A 16,078-nucleotide genomic window follows, 5' to 3' on the forward strand; every position below is an offset into this window, starting at 1 on the left:
TGACCAAAATAGCAGAGTGATGTAAATGATCTCAAGCAAGTTATTTACTGACACTGCTGTCATCTTGGGGATTGGGGAATAACTTCTCTGCTTTAGAATCAGAGGTAACCGCGCCATCTCGTGGATTTCAATATTCAGTTTAGTACAGCAGTAAAATCCCGTCACAAAAAGTCGCCTTCTGCTCTGATCGGATGAGCTAGTGAGCGCAGATCTGAGGCCAACAGAGACGTCGACATCGCGGTGATTCTCGCGAGGATACGGTTAGGAGCGCAGGTCTGGGATCAGAGTCACGAGGGGAGTTTTGTGCCAGTGACGTTTCGCTTATGCGCTGAATGTTTGGAGTCAATACAGGAAGCTGTAGTAGACAGCGAGGCCGGACCGAGCCAGGGTATGTAACTTAAAACTATTACGGAAGATTGTCATCTACAATCGAATCATATGTTATACCAAGAAGTTTGTGGTATTATAACAACAATAATGTCAGGTTAGATTGTGTGTTTCACAGGCGACGGCAGGAAAGTTGCTGATATAACGTTAACCGTCGGTTGTGACTGGTTAGCTGATTTCGCCTTTTTACTCGTATTGACTTTGAATTTAGTTCAGTATTTAGATGGAAGATAAGTTTAACCTTTTACAGATGTACATTTTACTTTTACGATGTGCAATGTGGGTATTTTGGACTAAAAAAGTACCTTTCCACTTGTTAAGAGAGAAAAGTTTCTCCCACAAATCAGCCCCGCCCAGCATGCTCGTGAGGAAACAGTAGTTTAAAGATGAATACATCAGGGCCTGTAGTTTCTCATCCCATGCCTTCCCTCTATGCATTAGTATAGCGGAAATCCACCTAATATCTGTTCTGTGACCACATCCTCTGTGCAATTAAGAAAGCATGCATATGTCGATGTTTTGAAAACCTAGAGTCAATTTCAGTGTAACTTCCAGATCATATGAAAAGCACCATGTATTTTGGGGGCCAGATTTGTGTTTTGCAGTTATGTGTTGTATGGACGATTATCTATTATTTTCACACATCAACATATAACACTCTCTTGATGTGATTACAGATGGCTTGCAACGACATGGAGAAGTCCAGCCTCGATGATGGCTGCTGTGAGGGCGAATACTCCAGTTGTGCATTAGCCATGGAGAAAGAGAGAGATTCATATCTGAGCCCGACAGAGAACCCCTCCACCATCAGTGTCTCTTCTAGTATCCCCCCAGAAGACCAGCAAGGCTATGATGTAGAGTTTGACCCTCCACTAGAGAGCAAGTATGAGTGCCCCATCTGTCTAATGGGTCTCCGCTCGGCAGTACAGACACCATGTGGACATCGATTCTGCAACTCGTGCATCAGGAAGTCCATCAGGTCAGTGTATTTGTCACTTTCAAAATTGCCCCTGTGAATCCTACTGTATCATATTTGATAGGCAAATTGCTACGGCCTCTACATTATCAACGGACCAAAACTTTGCTGCAAAACCTGTTGCACACAATCTACTACATTCTTTTGACTGATTGATATTTTATACTTTTTTAGTAAGTAAAAGTAATTTTAGTTTGATTCTAAAAAACGTACAGCATTAGGTCATGGTTCACATGTCTTTTTGCTGTGAATCCTTTAATGATTTTTAAGAGAACAAAACAATTTTTATATTGTTAGTAGTGTTTCAAGATGAACACCTACTTGACTGAAGCAACTTATTTAAAGGGATAATTTACCCAAAAATTAAAATTGTCATTAATTACTCACCCTCACATCGTTCCAAACCCATAAGACTCTTTGGAACACAAATGAAGATTTTTTTAATGAAATCTGAGCGCTTTCTGTCCCTCCATAGACAGCTACGCAACTACCACTTTGATGCTTCAAAAAGTTCATAAAGATTGTAAACCTAATCCATATGGAGTCAAAATTTTCTGAAGAGAAACGATCACTTAATATGATGAACAGGCTGCTTTTACATATGCATTGATCAGTGAACATGCATACTTATGGGTTTGGTTCGACATGAGGGTGAGTAATTAATGACAGAATTAAAATTTTTGGGTGAAATATCCCTAAGCAATGTATTTTTGCTCATTTTGTGCCTCTGTGTAAAATTGAGGTGTTTATTCCTCCTCAGATTTGAGCTCCATATTCTCCCATATACTATATGAGCCATAAAGCCTGATGTATCAAATATGATACTCAACAAAAAACAAATACGCAAAACTTTTTTTTGTCTAGAGATTTAATAAACTGCTCCATTTATTTAAAACAGATTTTTCTGACCATATGCCAGGCTTTACAGTATTAAAAATACTTTCTTCTGCCTGACAGGGACACGGGGCAAAAATGTCCAGTTGACAATGAGGTGCTGCTCGAGGAACAGCTCTTCCCTGATAACTTTGCCAAACGAGAGATCCTCTCGCTCACTATCAGATGTCCTAATGTAGGATGCAGTGATAAAATGGAGTTGCGCCAACTGGAGGTAAATCTGCTGGTTTGACCAATACTGTACTCCTGCAGTACCGGAGGATGTAGTTTAAGGACTGCAGTTCTTGGACTGCATTTCTAGGACCCTAGTGTTTTGTGACAGTGCCACCTAGCCAATTCTACTCGAACAGAGACCTGATTCCAACTTCTAACACAGACGCTAAGACGACCACTGGAAATTATTCTTTTTTTTATTATCTTTCCACTTTATTTATAACATGCAGGGTTTCCGCGGGGCATTAAAAAGCATTGGATTTTGCGAAAATTAAGGCCTTAAATGGCATTAAAAAGCATTACATTTTAATCTTTCAAACATCAATATTTTTATCCAGACATCAATAACTGTATTAGTATCAGTGATACTGACCTTCATTCATAAAAAGATGCCATTAAACAAGTATTTGAAATATACTGTATTTATGTTGGTTCTACATTAATTTGGAGATTAAATGTGAAATTAATACATTATTGAAATATATAAACTAAATATAAACCTTCAAAAATGTAAGTGTTTTTAATTGTGATTCATTAATCACGGTTAATCACAGAAATTGTTTTGATTAATCGAGTAATTTTTTTATTTAACAAACATATGGACTTATATATATCTGTGGTTAGTCATGGGTCATGTATGTCATTAGAAATAAAAAAAATGCATTAAAAAAGGCATTAAAAGCATTACATTTAATCTGAAGATACCTGCAGAAACCCTGAATATAAGAGCAGGAGCAGCCATTTTAAACTTGAATTTAAACTTAAATGTATTAACGTACTAATAAACACACTAGTTTGTAGCACTGAACTGTAAGTGGGTCACACATCAGATGCAAAGCGCCGCGCTTGCGCTATGGCTAATGAATTGAGGTCTCACACAAACACTGAAAATAGTCTTTTCAAGAAAACTGAATATAGGGGCTCATAAACTGAAATTAGGTTAAATATATCAAGAGGGTTACCAACGGTTGTGGTTAGGGGTTGGTTAGGACAATATATCAATTAAATTTAAAGTCTCCCTGTAGTTAATATTTTTATCACTTAAAACTCTTAGTATACGCAGATCATTTAAATGAAAATACGCCCTGTCTCCTCTCAATCACACCATCTCAGAGATCCACTCGGTCAACTCATCGAAGTATCAGAATGGTAATGTGTTTTATGTATCGCTCTCTACAATGTCGGACACAAAACAGGAATTAATAAGATTAGCCTTTTGCTTGACCATGTTATCAAACAGCTAATAATGTGCTGTTAATGTTACATAAACCATGTTCCTGTTCACCATCTCAGAGTCAGACAGTTGCCTTCTAAAAATCTTCCTTAGAAACGTTTTGAACAACTTAGAATGTGTTATATAGATCATATACATTATTCACCGTCTATATTGCTAAATGTACCCGATTTTTCATATCAACAGAAAAATATACCAGGATACTCAAGCTTCTCTTGAGACTCCCCTTCAGACTAGTCATAGTTAATGATATGCTAACCGGCACATTGACGGGGTTGGTTACAAGGTAGTTTGTGACGTAAAAAATACCGGCGATTTCAAACTGCGTTTTTTCACCGCAGTTTTAAGGAGAAAATACTCAGCAATGGTGTTGACTTATGAATTTGTACATGGTTTGTCTTAAAGTATATTAAAAACACCACATAGACATATAAACAACATAAAAAAAAATATTTTCACTACAGTGGGTCTTAAAATAATTCCTGAAAATTAATAATATAAATACAGAATTGAATAGTAAGTGATATAAAATAGTACATACAAAAAAAAGTAGAGTTCTAAAAAGCGGTCCTAAAAACTAGTCTTCAGTATTGCAGGAATACCCTACTCGGTGTTAAAAGTATATTAAATGCATTAATTCATTTTTAGTTGCAAGTGCAAATATTTAAAATACATTTGTCACACCACAGGACCATTTAAAATTAACTAGTAAAATCAAACAGAATGAATGGAACAGACCAATCCATCTTGGGACAGGCTCTTAAAAAATGACTATTTAAAGTACACAGGACATTGGAAAACGTGACTCTTTCAAGAATGTGAATTTTTCAAGAATTGCACTTAGGAACATTGTTATGAACTAATTAGAAGTTATCTTTTTATTAATACATTTCATAAAAGGGACCGATTATACCCCTTTTTACAAGATGTAATATAAGTCTCAGGTGTCCCCAGAATTTATCTGTGAAGTTTCAGCTCAAAATACCCCACAGATCATGTATTATACCATGTTGTAATTTTTTTAGTGGAAGGAAAAACATGCTGTTTTCGTGCATGTATCTTTAAATGCAAATGAGCTGCTGCTCCCCATCCTGCTTTCCAGGAGAGGGCGGAGCCTTTACAGCTTGTGCCTCGAATACTCTGCCATCTAAAATATTTGTTTGGTTTTGATTATAATCTCTATCGCGAACATGCTTACATGTCATTGCAGTTCTTCATCGTCATAAAAGTTTAATATCTGCATGCGTTTTAAAGCCATATTAGTCAACATTTCTGATATGGTTTTCTGAGTGCACACATCCGTGAGTATTAAACTAAGTTCTCTTTCACATCTTATTAAGCTTTAACTGTCAAATACACACAAGGTTATGTTAAAAACACACAAAGTTCACAAACACAGTCGGTTATGTCAGAAAACGTAAACATCAAGTAAGAATTGCATGTGTAAGATCTGTGTATTAAAGTGACAGCAGCGTAATATACACTACCTACTGCTGTATACTGTTAATATGAATTAAACAACAAAAGAGAAACAGAAAATCACTCACTGCTCTTGATTGAATAACTTTAATAGCTTTATTAAGAATACATACAAAAATACAAGAAAAAAAATCTGTTATAGAACCTAACATTCTGACTTAAAATCGTATTTATTAAAAAAGTTCATGGATATGTTATGCATCGACGACTCGAGAAAGACCTTTCATAAATGCCATTTCAAACTCATTAGTGACCAGTCATGAACGGTCGTCATGGTGGAAACTTGTTTAATTGTTACATTCTTTCTCCCTCAGAGACACTTGTCTCAGTGCAAGTTTGCCACAGCGCCATGCCCTCAGTGTCTGGAGTCTGTTCGTAAGAGCCATCTGGATGAACACAAGAGCCAGCAGTGCTTACAGCGGCTCATGACCTGCCCTGCCTGCGCAGGGAGTTTTGTGTATGCTAACAAACAGGTGAAAACCTTTAATTCCTCTTCACATACTGGATATTTTTAGACTGGCGTAAAATTGTTTTGAAAGTAGATCCATAAGCAGGGATTATAAAAATGTTGGTATTCTATTATTTTTATTTTTTTCTCATCTAACATCATTGTTGTGTTAGTATTATTTATTTACTATTGAAGTATTAATACTTTGAATTAGCTTTTATTTGTATATTTTTCAGTTCATTTTAATTTTAGTTTTAGTAATTTTATATGCTTTTTGACATTTAATAGTTTTTGTTTTGTAAAATGTATATTTAGCTGTAATTAATTGTTATGCCAGTTTTAGTTTTATTAATTTAAGTTAACAATAACAACACTGTGTAACATTAGTTGTCTAAATCTTTTTTTCCTTTTGTGTAGATTCATGAACAGATTTGTCCCTTCGCCAATACAGTGTGTGAATATTGCGAAATGGAGCTTATTCGGGATCAGGTGTGTCAGAGGATTTGTCACTAATATGCACTTTACCTGAGGCACAACAGTAATTGTTTGATACCTAGAATTATACATATTGGAACTATAAAGCTGAATGAATCTTTTCTTATTGTTTTCAGTTGGCATTGCACTGTGACACAGACTGTCTGAAAGCTCCTGTAGCCTGTACTTTCAGCACTTTTGGTTGTCGTGAAAAGGTGGGCAATGAGATTACTGTTGTATAACACATTTCTATTTCAAATAGATACTGAGCTGAGCTCACTGGTCTATTTATCAAAGATGCCTGAAAAAATGTACACTCACCTAAAGGATTATTAGGAACACCTGTTCAATTTCTCATTAATGCAATTATCTAATCAACCAATCACATGGCAGTTGCTTCAATGCATTTAAGGGTGTGGTCCTGGTCAAGACAATCTCCTGAACTCCAAACTGAATGTCAGAATGGGAAAGAAAGGTGATTTAAGCTATTTTGAGCGTGGCATGGTTGTTGGTGCCAGACGGGCCGGTCTGAGTATTTCACAATCTGCTCAGTTACTGGGATTTTCACGCACAACCATTTCTAGGGTTTACAAAGAATGGTGTGAAAAGGGAAAAACATCCAGTATGCGGCAGTCCTGTGGGCAAAAATGCCTTGTTGATGCTAGAGTTTAGAGGAGAATGGGCCGACTGATTCAAGCTGATAGAAGAGCAACTTTGACTGAAATAACCACTCGTTACAACCGAGGTAAGCAGCAAAGCATTTGTGAAGCCACAACACGCACAACCTTGAGGCGGATGGGCTACAACAGCAGAAGACCCCACCGGGTACCACTCATCTCCACTACAAATTGGAAAAAGAGGCTACAATTTGCACAAGCTCACCAAAATTGGACAGTTGAAGACTGGAAATGAGAACATGGATCCATCATGCCTTGTTACCACTGTGCAGGCTGGTGGTGGTGGTGTAATGGTGTGGGGGATGTTTTCTTGGCACACTTTAGGCCCCTTAGTGCCAATTGGGCATCGTTTAAATGCTACGGCCTACCTGAGCATTGTTTCTGACCATGTCCATCCCTTTATGACCACCATGTACCCATCCTCTGATGGCTACTTCCAGCAGGATAATGCACCATGTCACAAAGCTCGCATCATTTCAAATTGGTTTCTTGAACATGACAATGAGTTCACTGTACTAAAATGGCCCCCACAGTCACCAGATCTCAACCCAATAGAGCATCTTTGGGATGTGGTTGAACGGGAGCTTCGTGCCCTGGATGTGCATCCCACAAATCTCCATCAACTGCAAGATGCTATCCTATCAATATGGGCCAACATTTCTAAAGAATGCTTTCAGCTTCTTGTTGAATCAATGCCACGTAGAATTAAGGCAGTTCTGAAGGCGAAAGGGGGTCAAACACAGTATTAGTATGGTGTTCCTAATAATCCTTTAGGTGAGTGTATATCAGTTTACTTTCCACAAAAATAGTAAGCAGCACAACGGTTTACAACATTGATCATAATAAATGTTTCTTGAGAACCAGATCAACATATTATAATTCTTTATGAAGAGTAATGTCTGCTGAAAATTCAGCATTGCTTTTATATTAAAATGGAAATCAGTTATTTTAGATTGTAATAATATTTCATGTTACTTTTTTGTACTGTATTTTTGTTCAAATAATTGCAGCCTTGTTGAGCAGAAGAGATTTCTTTTAAAAACATTTTAAAAAATCGTTCCGACGTCAAACTTTAAAAACCTTTTTAATTCTTTGGAAATGTGTTGCAGATGCCGAGAAATGAACTTGCCCAGCACATGCAGGAATTTACACAGATGCACATGCGCTACATGGCTGAGTTTCTGCGTAGCCAAACTCTCAATGGCTGCCTAATGCCGTCGGTTTCCGCCCACTCTTCGCCAGACGAACGTGGTGCCTCTTCCCGGGCGGCAGATTCTTGCCAGTGTAAACAGGAGCTGATAAACCTGCGGGAGACTGTCTTGGAGCTGGAGGGTCGGCTGGTGCGTCAAGACCAACAGATCCGGGAGCTGTGCATCCACAATGATACACAGAAAAACCAGGTCACCGAACTACGCCGAAAGCTGAGCTCACTGGAAGAGGCCACCCGAGAGCTGGAAGCCCAGCAGTACCAAGGCATCTATGTGTGGCGCTTGGAGAACTTCTCACTCCACCTGCGCAACCAGGAGGCTGGTCAGCCCATAGTCCTCCACAGCCCACCTTTTTACACGGGCCGGCCGGGGTACAAACTCTGTCTCCGACTGCATCTGCAAACCCCCAGCGCCCCTCGCTGTTCCAACTACATCTCGCTTTTCGTGCACACTATGCAGGGTGAGTTTGACAGCCAGCTCTCCTGGCCCTTCCAGGGTACGATCCGACTGGCAGTGTTGGACCAGGTCGAGGGGCAGCACCATGTGGAAGTGATGGAGACCAAGCCAGACCTACAGGCGTTCCAGAGGCCCACCGTGCAACGCAACCCCAAGGGTTTCGGCTATGTTACTTTCCTGCACCTACAGGCGTTGCGGCAGCGTGGGTTTGTGAAAGAGGATGTGCTGTTGGTGCGCTGCGAGGTCACACCTCGATTCGATGCTAGCCTCAGGAGGGAGGGGGTCCAACCCCGGGGCCCAGAACCTTCACTTTGAGTTCCTACATCGCTCCTGCATTCAAGTTCTCATAGACACTCTGCTGAAACGAAGAAAATATCAGCTAAACCTTTTTTTTTTTACTTTTATTACCAGGCTAAGTAATGAATGTTGCATAACTCGCAATGCCTGTCTGTGGTGAAAAATGTTTTATATACAAATGTTTCGCAAAACATTATAGTGCAGTGCAATCAATCGACAAACTTCTCTATGATTAGCAATTTCACTGAATGTCCTGTCAACCAAGCTAAAGGGTGTTAAACATTGTGTAATGGTGCTGCTTATGCTAAGTGTTAGTTTCCACAAATTAATTTCACAAAACTACATTCAACTGCTCATTTTTGCTGCCTTACCGACCAACGCAACAGTAAGTGATTTGAGTTTAAATAAAATGTTTTTGCTCTTTTTTTCATAAAATACATAATTTTCATTGATTTGACAAGATCTGACGATTCAAAGCATCAATAGTACAGAGCAGCACTGTTTACTGTGGCTCTACTGAATCTGGTGCATCAACTTCATTTAACAACTTCAAAATGTGCATATACTTAGAGTAGTTCACTTTAAAATGAAAATTACCCCATGATTTACTCACCCTCAAGTCATCTTAGGTGTATATGACTTTCTTCTTTCAGACGAATACAATCGAAGTTATATTAATAAACACCCTGACGCTTCCGAGCTTTATAATGGCAGTGGATTGCAACCATCAGATTAAAGCCCAAAAAAGTGCATCCATCTATTATATAAGAACTCCACATGGCTCTGGGGAGTTAATAAAGGTCTTCTGAAGCAAAGCGATGAGTTTGTGTAAGAAAAATATTCATATTTAACACGTTACAAAGTAAAATTCTGGCAAACGGCCATACGCAGTCTACTTGCGTCTAAATACTTTATCAAGTTTTAAATATGAATATTTTTCTTACACAAACTCATCGCTTTGCTTCAGAAGACCTTTATTAACCTGCCAGAGCCGTGTGGAGTTCTTACATAATGGATGGATGCACTTTTTTGTGATTCAATCTAATGGTTGCAATCCACTGCCATTATAAAGCTCGGAAGCATCAGGGTGTTTATTAATATAACTCTGATTGTATTCGTCTGAAAGAAGAAAGTCATATACACCTAGGATGACTTGAGGGTGAGTAAATCATGGGGTGATTTTCATTTTAAAGTGAACTACTCCTTTAAGGTGCGATCACGTTAGTGAAGTTTTGACAAAAATGGACTTGTCAATAAGTGTAGCAATGGATTAAGCACAAGTTGATGGCCAAGGCCGCAAATCCACGTGACAAATTTGAACTGCCTGGGGATTATTCTGGCCTCGCGCGAAATTTTCAATTGCGTGGATTTGTATTGAAATAACTGGAAAATTTGCAAAACAACAGTAAATGTGACCGCACCTTTAATGCAGATGACACCAGTTACTTTACTTAATTTGTGTCCAATATTGCTTACATGTGTGAATGTTCTACTTGCTTCATTGAACATCATTGACAAAATAAGTATATTTTCTTTATTCAGATGGACTAATGTATGCAAGTTAATCTGATAATTGTATTGACACTGGAAATCTGACAAAAATCATTTTTCATAATGTTCTTTTTTTTCATCCAAATATTCAGTCCTCAAATGTGTCTTTATAAATTATTGTTAATGTCCTGTTTTCTGTCTTTCCTGTGCATTTTTAGTCCCCACAGATGCTTTCATAACATGGCAGATTTCAGAGATGTGTTCTTCTAGTCAATTTATGGTCTCACAGCTGTCGTCCAGCCCAGAATACATTCTGCTAGTAACAGTGAGCAGCTGAATGTCAGAATGAGCATTTGTCACGCTGTGGCGGCGTAGGTTTCCCACTCGCTCTAGGTACACCTCCCCTTCCTGTTCTAATACAGGGGACAGCAAAGAGCCTTCGGAGATGTAATGAGTTATCCTTATCTCAGGATGACTCGGGTGTGCTCTTGTAGTGCTTTGTTCAACTTCAGTGCAGCCTAGAGGAATGTGAGAAAGTCACAGATTTGTAGCCAAAGGTAAAGTCTGTTTGCTTTAAAGGGATAGTTCACCCAGAATGAAAATTATTTATTTACTCATCTTCATATCTCATGATCCCAAACCTGTAAGACTTCATTACATGGAACACAAAATGTAATAAAAAAATAAATAAAAATAAAAATACCATGGGACACTTTTTAACACATAATGAAAGTGAATGCAAAATGAGTAAAACATGGACTTCAGAAGTCATATGATAGTTTTGTGTGAGAACATTGAAAATCCCCCCAAAAAAGAAAGATTTTCAGAAATGTTGCCATAGCAACAATTGAAAAAGTTATGTTAAAGTACTAAAAATGTTTAAAACTGAAATAAAAATAAAGCTACATAAAAAACTGAAAACATAAAACTATAAAATATATATAATATTTTTTATAATATAAGCTATATATATATAATACTGAAATGTCACTGAATTAATTCATTTTCCGAGTTAAATCTTTTCTGTGAATCGTTGATGCAGCTTTACAAATCTGAATGAATACAATGGCTTCATCTGAAATCTCACTCTCTTGAATAGGTATTTTTATTTTTAAGTAATTACACTGCAATTGCAAAAATTTCTATGTTGTATGAATAAAATACAGACGTAGTATGAATAAAATACAGACGTACTACATTCGCCATGTTCGTTTGTCATTGTCATGTGACTTTTTAAAAAAATTTATTGGAGAATTTGATATCAAGTTCTTGACACATTTCTTTTACACATTTTCACATTGATTTCAAATACATTGAATTCGGGGTGATAGACCTAGAAGTGCATTTTGAGATGGCAACAAAATAGATTAAACTACAATGAATCAATGTTGGTTTTCCTACTTGTGTGCCTGCAGTTCCGTAGATAGGGTGTGACCACTAGCGCCACCAGACTTTCAAGCTGGCAATATTCCTTTGAAGGGCCTCTTGATTCCTGAATTCCCTACACATACATAAGAACAGACATGAATAATAGAGATGGTTATACAGATGGCTTTTCAGCATGGGTTTGCAGTTAACATTCACCTGTAGCACAAGGAGCATCTGTGTGATGGATGCTGGGATGAGAGACCGATTCTTGCACAGCAGGTCACCCAGAGAAAGCTTCATTAGGACCAGATCCCTAAAGCCGAGGAGAGTCATCTGTCTCACTGTCAACTCCTGCCCCTGAATACAAAGAGAAAGACACTGAATACATTTCATGCAAAATCTAAATATACCACATATAACTAAACAGGAAGTTTGCCTAAACACTATTTAGAATCCTTCTTTAAAGTATAGATGTAATACTTCCCGTTTATTTGCTTCTGGCTGAGACAGTTATTGTTTTCTTTTTACATTCTAAATTATTTATTCTAAAAGTACAATATTGGGGATCAGCAGGTCTTCAGGTGCAGAGAAGATGATCTGGCGGCTGATTGTTTTACCTGCAGCATGAGTTTATCCTATCACAGATATCATTATCACACGGGATCAACTGCAGCAACTGAAAGGCTCTCTACCTGATCTGTGAATGTCCGCACAGGACACACATTCATAGCAGCAGCATAACAACCTTCCAAAAAAACAAAAACAAAATTCATCCATCATCCCAAGTCAACATCCTTCTCCCAAATTTCATCAGGCGTGGAATCTCCCCAGTCAATCACTTTGTCCCACAACATCCAGTAGTCGTCGTCAGCCCGCGAGATCGAGGACTGTAAAACACTTTCCATTTCTAGCTTCAAACTTCACAGATGCACAACTAAGACATGTATCGACATGTATAAAAAGGCCATATTACTGCTCTCCCTCGGTTATCTAACTGTGCTCAAAATAAATGTCAAAATAACTGATGGTCAATCAAAGACAGTTACGACTTTGGATAACAACACCTTGCATGTTCATTACAGCAATACACTATACTACCGTTGTACTAATGTTTCAAAAACATTTCAACAAAATCTTACAGCCCCCAAACTTTTGAACGGTATTGTATATAATACCCTTACAGCTTCTCATGAATCTGGATTTAAAGTTTAAAAGGTGAAACTCATTTCAGGTTAATCTGTGACTGATATGTGCAACCTCTGGCCTTGTGGGACACATTTGATGTTTCCAATTCCGACCTCGCCTAAGTGTTGGAACCTATTTTCTAGACAGGGAAGGCCAAGCTCACAAACAGATTTACCTGCAGAGGATATAAAATAGCCTGTAAAGTAGGCAGAATCTCAGAGAAAAATCTGTCCCACACCTGGGCCAAAACAAAAAGCTGTCTCTCTCCTAGGGGAAAAAAAGGATCACATTAAAGGTCTGTTTCATGATAAACACTCATGCACACACAGTAGATCCACTAGAGTCTCACCTTCATGCTTTTGTATCTCATCCAAAACGATTGATAGACCTTTGGTCAAAATCTGATTCTGCAATCAATCAAGTGAAGCAATATCAGGATGTTTTTCTTCAACCAGTAATCCATTTATTTTATTTTTAACCAGAAAAAAACACAAAAACATCATGGTTTTGGGAACTGACACCTGGAAATACTCTTTGATAAAGAAGCCCATGTCCGCCCTTAGAAGCCACCTGCATGGATGAAAGCAAACAGCTGCTTAATGTAGTTATTATGCATTTTTAAATGTGACTTCATCAAGTGTTTATACCTGGTATTTTGACTCAAGGAGTACAGCTCATTCGGCTGTAGTTCCTCTCCCTTGAACACCTTAATAACAGCAGCAGAGATACTAAAGAACAAACAGCATTATGTATTTGAAAATTTGAATAAACCAAAAGAAATACAAGAACCTTTAAGGCCAATTCACACTGCGCTGACAAAAGGCAAGGCTTGGTTATGTTTTGACGGATTAGTGTGTTATCCCTGTCGGAGTCTGTCTGAGCTTGTTTTCGCTAAATCGGACTTAGAATGTCTAAAAAAAGTGACGTGCCGTAATCTGGTGACTGTCGGCAGCATGTGCAGTGTGATTTTGGCCTTTGAGAAGGAAAATAACAAGTAAAAAATGTCTATACTTATTTGTAAGAGCAATGTTGGGACCCTGCTGGAGGGTGTAAGTGGATGGAGCTGCTGAATGGAGGTCTGTTAAAGCAAAAGTGTGCAAAGAAGGAACTTTCTTTTTCATAGCTCAGCCATGCAACATACAGACTGCTATGTCAGTTCACACCAGGCCATTTCCAGGTTTTTAGAGCGGTGTGAAAGTAGACAGGTGGATCTGACACATCACTGTTCGAGAACTTCATGTGGTGCACCAACTTCCTGTTACTAACTGTCCTGTTCTGTTTACATCAGTTCACTCATTAACCTCAAATCAACTCAACACTTTGTATCTTATCTCATTTTAGGATCTGGCACAAAAGCAATGATACAGCAAAATAATATTAGAAAACAATAAGAACTACAATACAATAAGAATAAAATAAGCTAGAGTTGTGGTGCAGTGGACTGTGTACATGCTGAGGATGTGTGAGGATCAATGATACCCAGACTTGAGTCTGATCTGGGTCATGTCCTGGTCATGTTCTCCTTCTCCCCCCCTCCCATTTTCCTGTTGACACTCTACGCAGAACCTGATTTCACCAAGTGCAACATGGATCAACATCTTTGTTGATACTGGAACAACATACCAATCAGATTTGAGGGACAAGTTTACAGTTTTTGTCAAGTTTAGGCTTACAACCAGGGTTTGGTGCTACTACATCAGTGTCATTCATCTATACAATTTCCCTCTGATTTTAGGGATTACTGGATAAGACAAAATTTTCGGACAAAATATGTTGACCCAGGAATGCGTATAACTCAGCAAAATCAGGACGTGCGACACTGTATGAAATAAAGGCAACATTGAGCAGATCTTTTGTCTCACATTAATATATAATTATATTGTTGTGAGATATATACAGTTTCCCAGTGAACGTTTTTTTCCCCCTTTATTCTCAACCAATGTTACATCAAACTATAAAGTATTACAAAAACAGTAAGAAATAATTTATGGTATTATAGAATTAGTCAAATATTTGGAACAGAAAACTTTGTTCCACATATGGTAAAGTTATATGATAAAGGAACAAAAGAAATATAATACATACCGAGCCTGTCCATCACAATGCAAAAACGAGTATGACATTAGAAGAGTATCTTTTGGCTTCACTACAAAATCTAGAGCAAGTCTTCTTAAAAAACACTGTGGGTTCACACAGAGTGAATGTGTGCTCTTAGTTCTGGTATGACTGAAAACAAGACAAAATCCTTGTTTTCCCTTGAGGCTAGCTCTGACTTCCCTTGCGCACACTGGGTAAATTTGCCTAGTCAACTGGTTACTGATTCATTAGCTATGAGAACGGTATTGGTCATTCTTGATAATGAATAATCAGTGTTTTCCTGTGTGAAACAGTGTGATGTTTACACTCTCAAGGATGATAAGAATATCTATACACTACTGTTCAAAAGTTTGGGGTAAGCATGAATTAAAATAATAATAATAATACTTTTATTCAGCAAAGGTTGCATTAAGTTGATAAAAGTGAAGTCTTTTTCAAGTTTTTTTTTAGTTTTTTTTACTTTCTATTCATCAAAGAATCCTGAACAAAAAATGGTTTCCAAAAAAGATTAGGCAGCCCAACTGTTTTCAAAATTGATAATAATAAGAAAGTGTTTCTTGAGCAGCAAATTATAATGATTTCTGAAGGATCATGTGACTCTAAAGACTGGAGTAATGATGCTGAAAATACAGCTTTGCCAACACAGAAAAATTACATTATATATTAAAATAAAATAAAAATATTACATTATTATAATATATATTATATATTAATATATTTTATTATTACAAATATATTACATTATTATTAATATATTCAAATAGAAAACTGTTATTTTAAATTGTGATAATATTTCATATATTACTGTTTTTTTTACTGTATTTTTTGATCAAATAAATGCAGCATTGGTGAGCATAAGAGACTTCTTTAAAAAAACATAATAAAACGTACAACCACAAATTTCTGAATGGTAGTGTATACATGTACAATACATCTAGTCTATTGAAATGAGGATGTCAAGAGCTCACACTGTGTAGCATTCATACAATTCCTCATTATGGTCATTCAATTGAAAATGTTAATTTTACTGAAATAATTGTGCTAGGTGTTGATAGAAGACAAAGAAAAATCGAATATTCTTCTAACTAGAAAGACAATTACACAGTTTCAATTACTTCAAGTGCATTACCAAATTATACATTGAATAAAAAATATTGTTATATTTGTATAGTAAAAGTTATAATGATAATTATT

At 37.3% G+C, this 16,078-nt stretch overlaps 2 protein-coding genes across 2 annotated transcripts; one reads left to right on the forward strand and one right to left on the reverse strand.

The window, feature by feature from the left end:
• The first annotated feature begins 235 nt into the window (after positions 1-235).
• Positions 236-10,427, forward strand: traf6 (TNF receptor-associated factor 6). The gene is made up of 7 exons (XM_082160354.1): positions 236-388; positions 1,065-1,366; positions 2,321-2,471; positions 5,498-5,656; positions 6,049-6,120; positions 6,243-6,320; positions 7,892-10,427. The coding sequence occupies exons 2-7, from the start codon at positions 1,065-1,067 to the stop codon at positions 8,759-8,761; spliced, it is 1,632 nt and encodes a 543-aa protein (XP_082016480.1). The 5' UTR covers positions 236-388; the 3' UTR covers positions 8,762-10,427.
• Positions 10,264-15,634, reverse strand: LOC309490995 (proline-rich protein 5-like). Its single transcript, XM_082160362.1, has 8 exons — positions 14,873-15,634; positions 13,435-13,515; positions 13,309-13,357; positions 13,137-13,194; positions 12,963-13,054; positions 11,819-11,959; positions 11,636-11,735; positions 10,264-10,752 (listed from the first exon to the last, which is right to left on the reverse strand). The coding sequence occupies exons 1-8, from the start codon at positions 14,908-14,910 to the stop codon at positions 10,505-10,507; spliced, it is 807 nt and encodes a 268-aa protein (XP_082016488.1). The 5' UTR covers positions 14,911-15,634; the 3' UTR covers positions 10,264-10,504.
• Between the last annotated feature and the right edge of the window lie 444 nt (positions 15,635-16,078).

The sequence above is a fragment of the Leuciscus leuciscus genome (assembly GCF_965113295.1).
Source record: "Leuciscus leuciscus genome assembly, chromosome: 2".
Lineage (NCBI taxonomy): Eukaryota > Metazoa > Chordata > Actinopteri > Cypriniformes > Leuciscidae > Leuciscus > Leuciscus leuciscus.

Excerpts from the sequence above, each read along its gene's own strand:
- traf6 (XM_082160354.1), top strand. The coding sequence starts at position 1,065 with ATGGCTTGCAACGACATGGAGAAGTCCAGCCTCGATGATGGCTGCTGT. Across the intron at positions 2,472-5,497 it reads TGGAGTTGCGCCAACTGGAG|AGACACTTGTCTCAGTGCAA; the intron begins GTAAATCTGCTG and ends TTTCTCCCTCAG. Across the intron at positions 6,321-7,891 it reads CTTTTGGTTGTCGTGAAAAG|ATGCCGAGAAATGAACTTGC; the intron begins GTGGGCAATGAG and ends AATGTGTTGCAG.
- LOC309490995 (XM_082160362.1), bottom strand. The coding sequence starts at position 14,910 with ATGTCATACTCGTTTTTGCATTGTGATGGACAGGCTCG. Across the intron at positions 13,195-13,308 it reads TTATCAAAGAGTATTTCCAG|AATCAGATTTTGACCAAAGG; the intron begins GTGTCAGTTCCC and ends GATTGATTGCAG. Across the intron at positions 10,753-11,635 it reads ACGGAACTGCAGGCACACAA|GCTGCACTGAAGTTGAACAA; the intron begins GTAGGAAAACCA and ends ACATTCCTCTAG.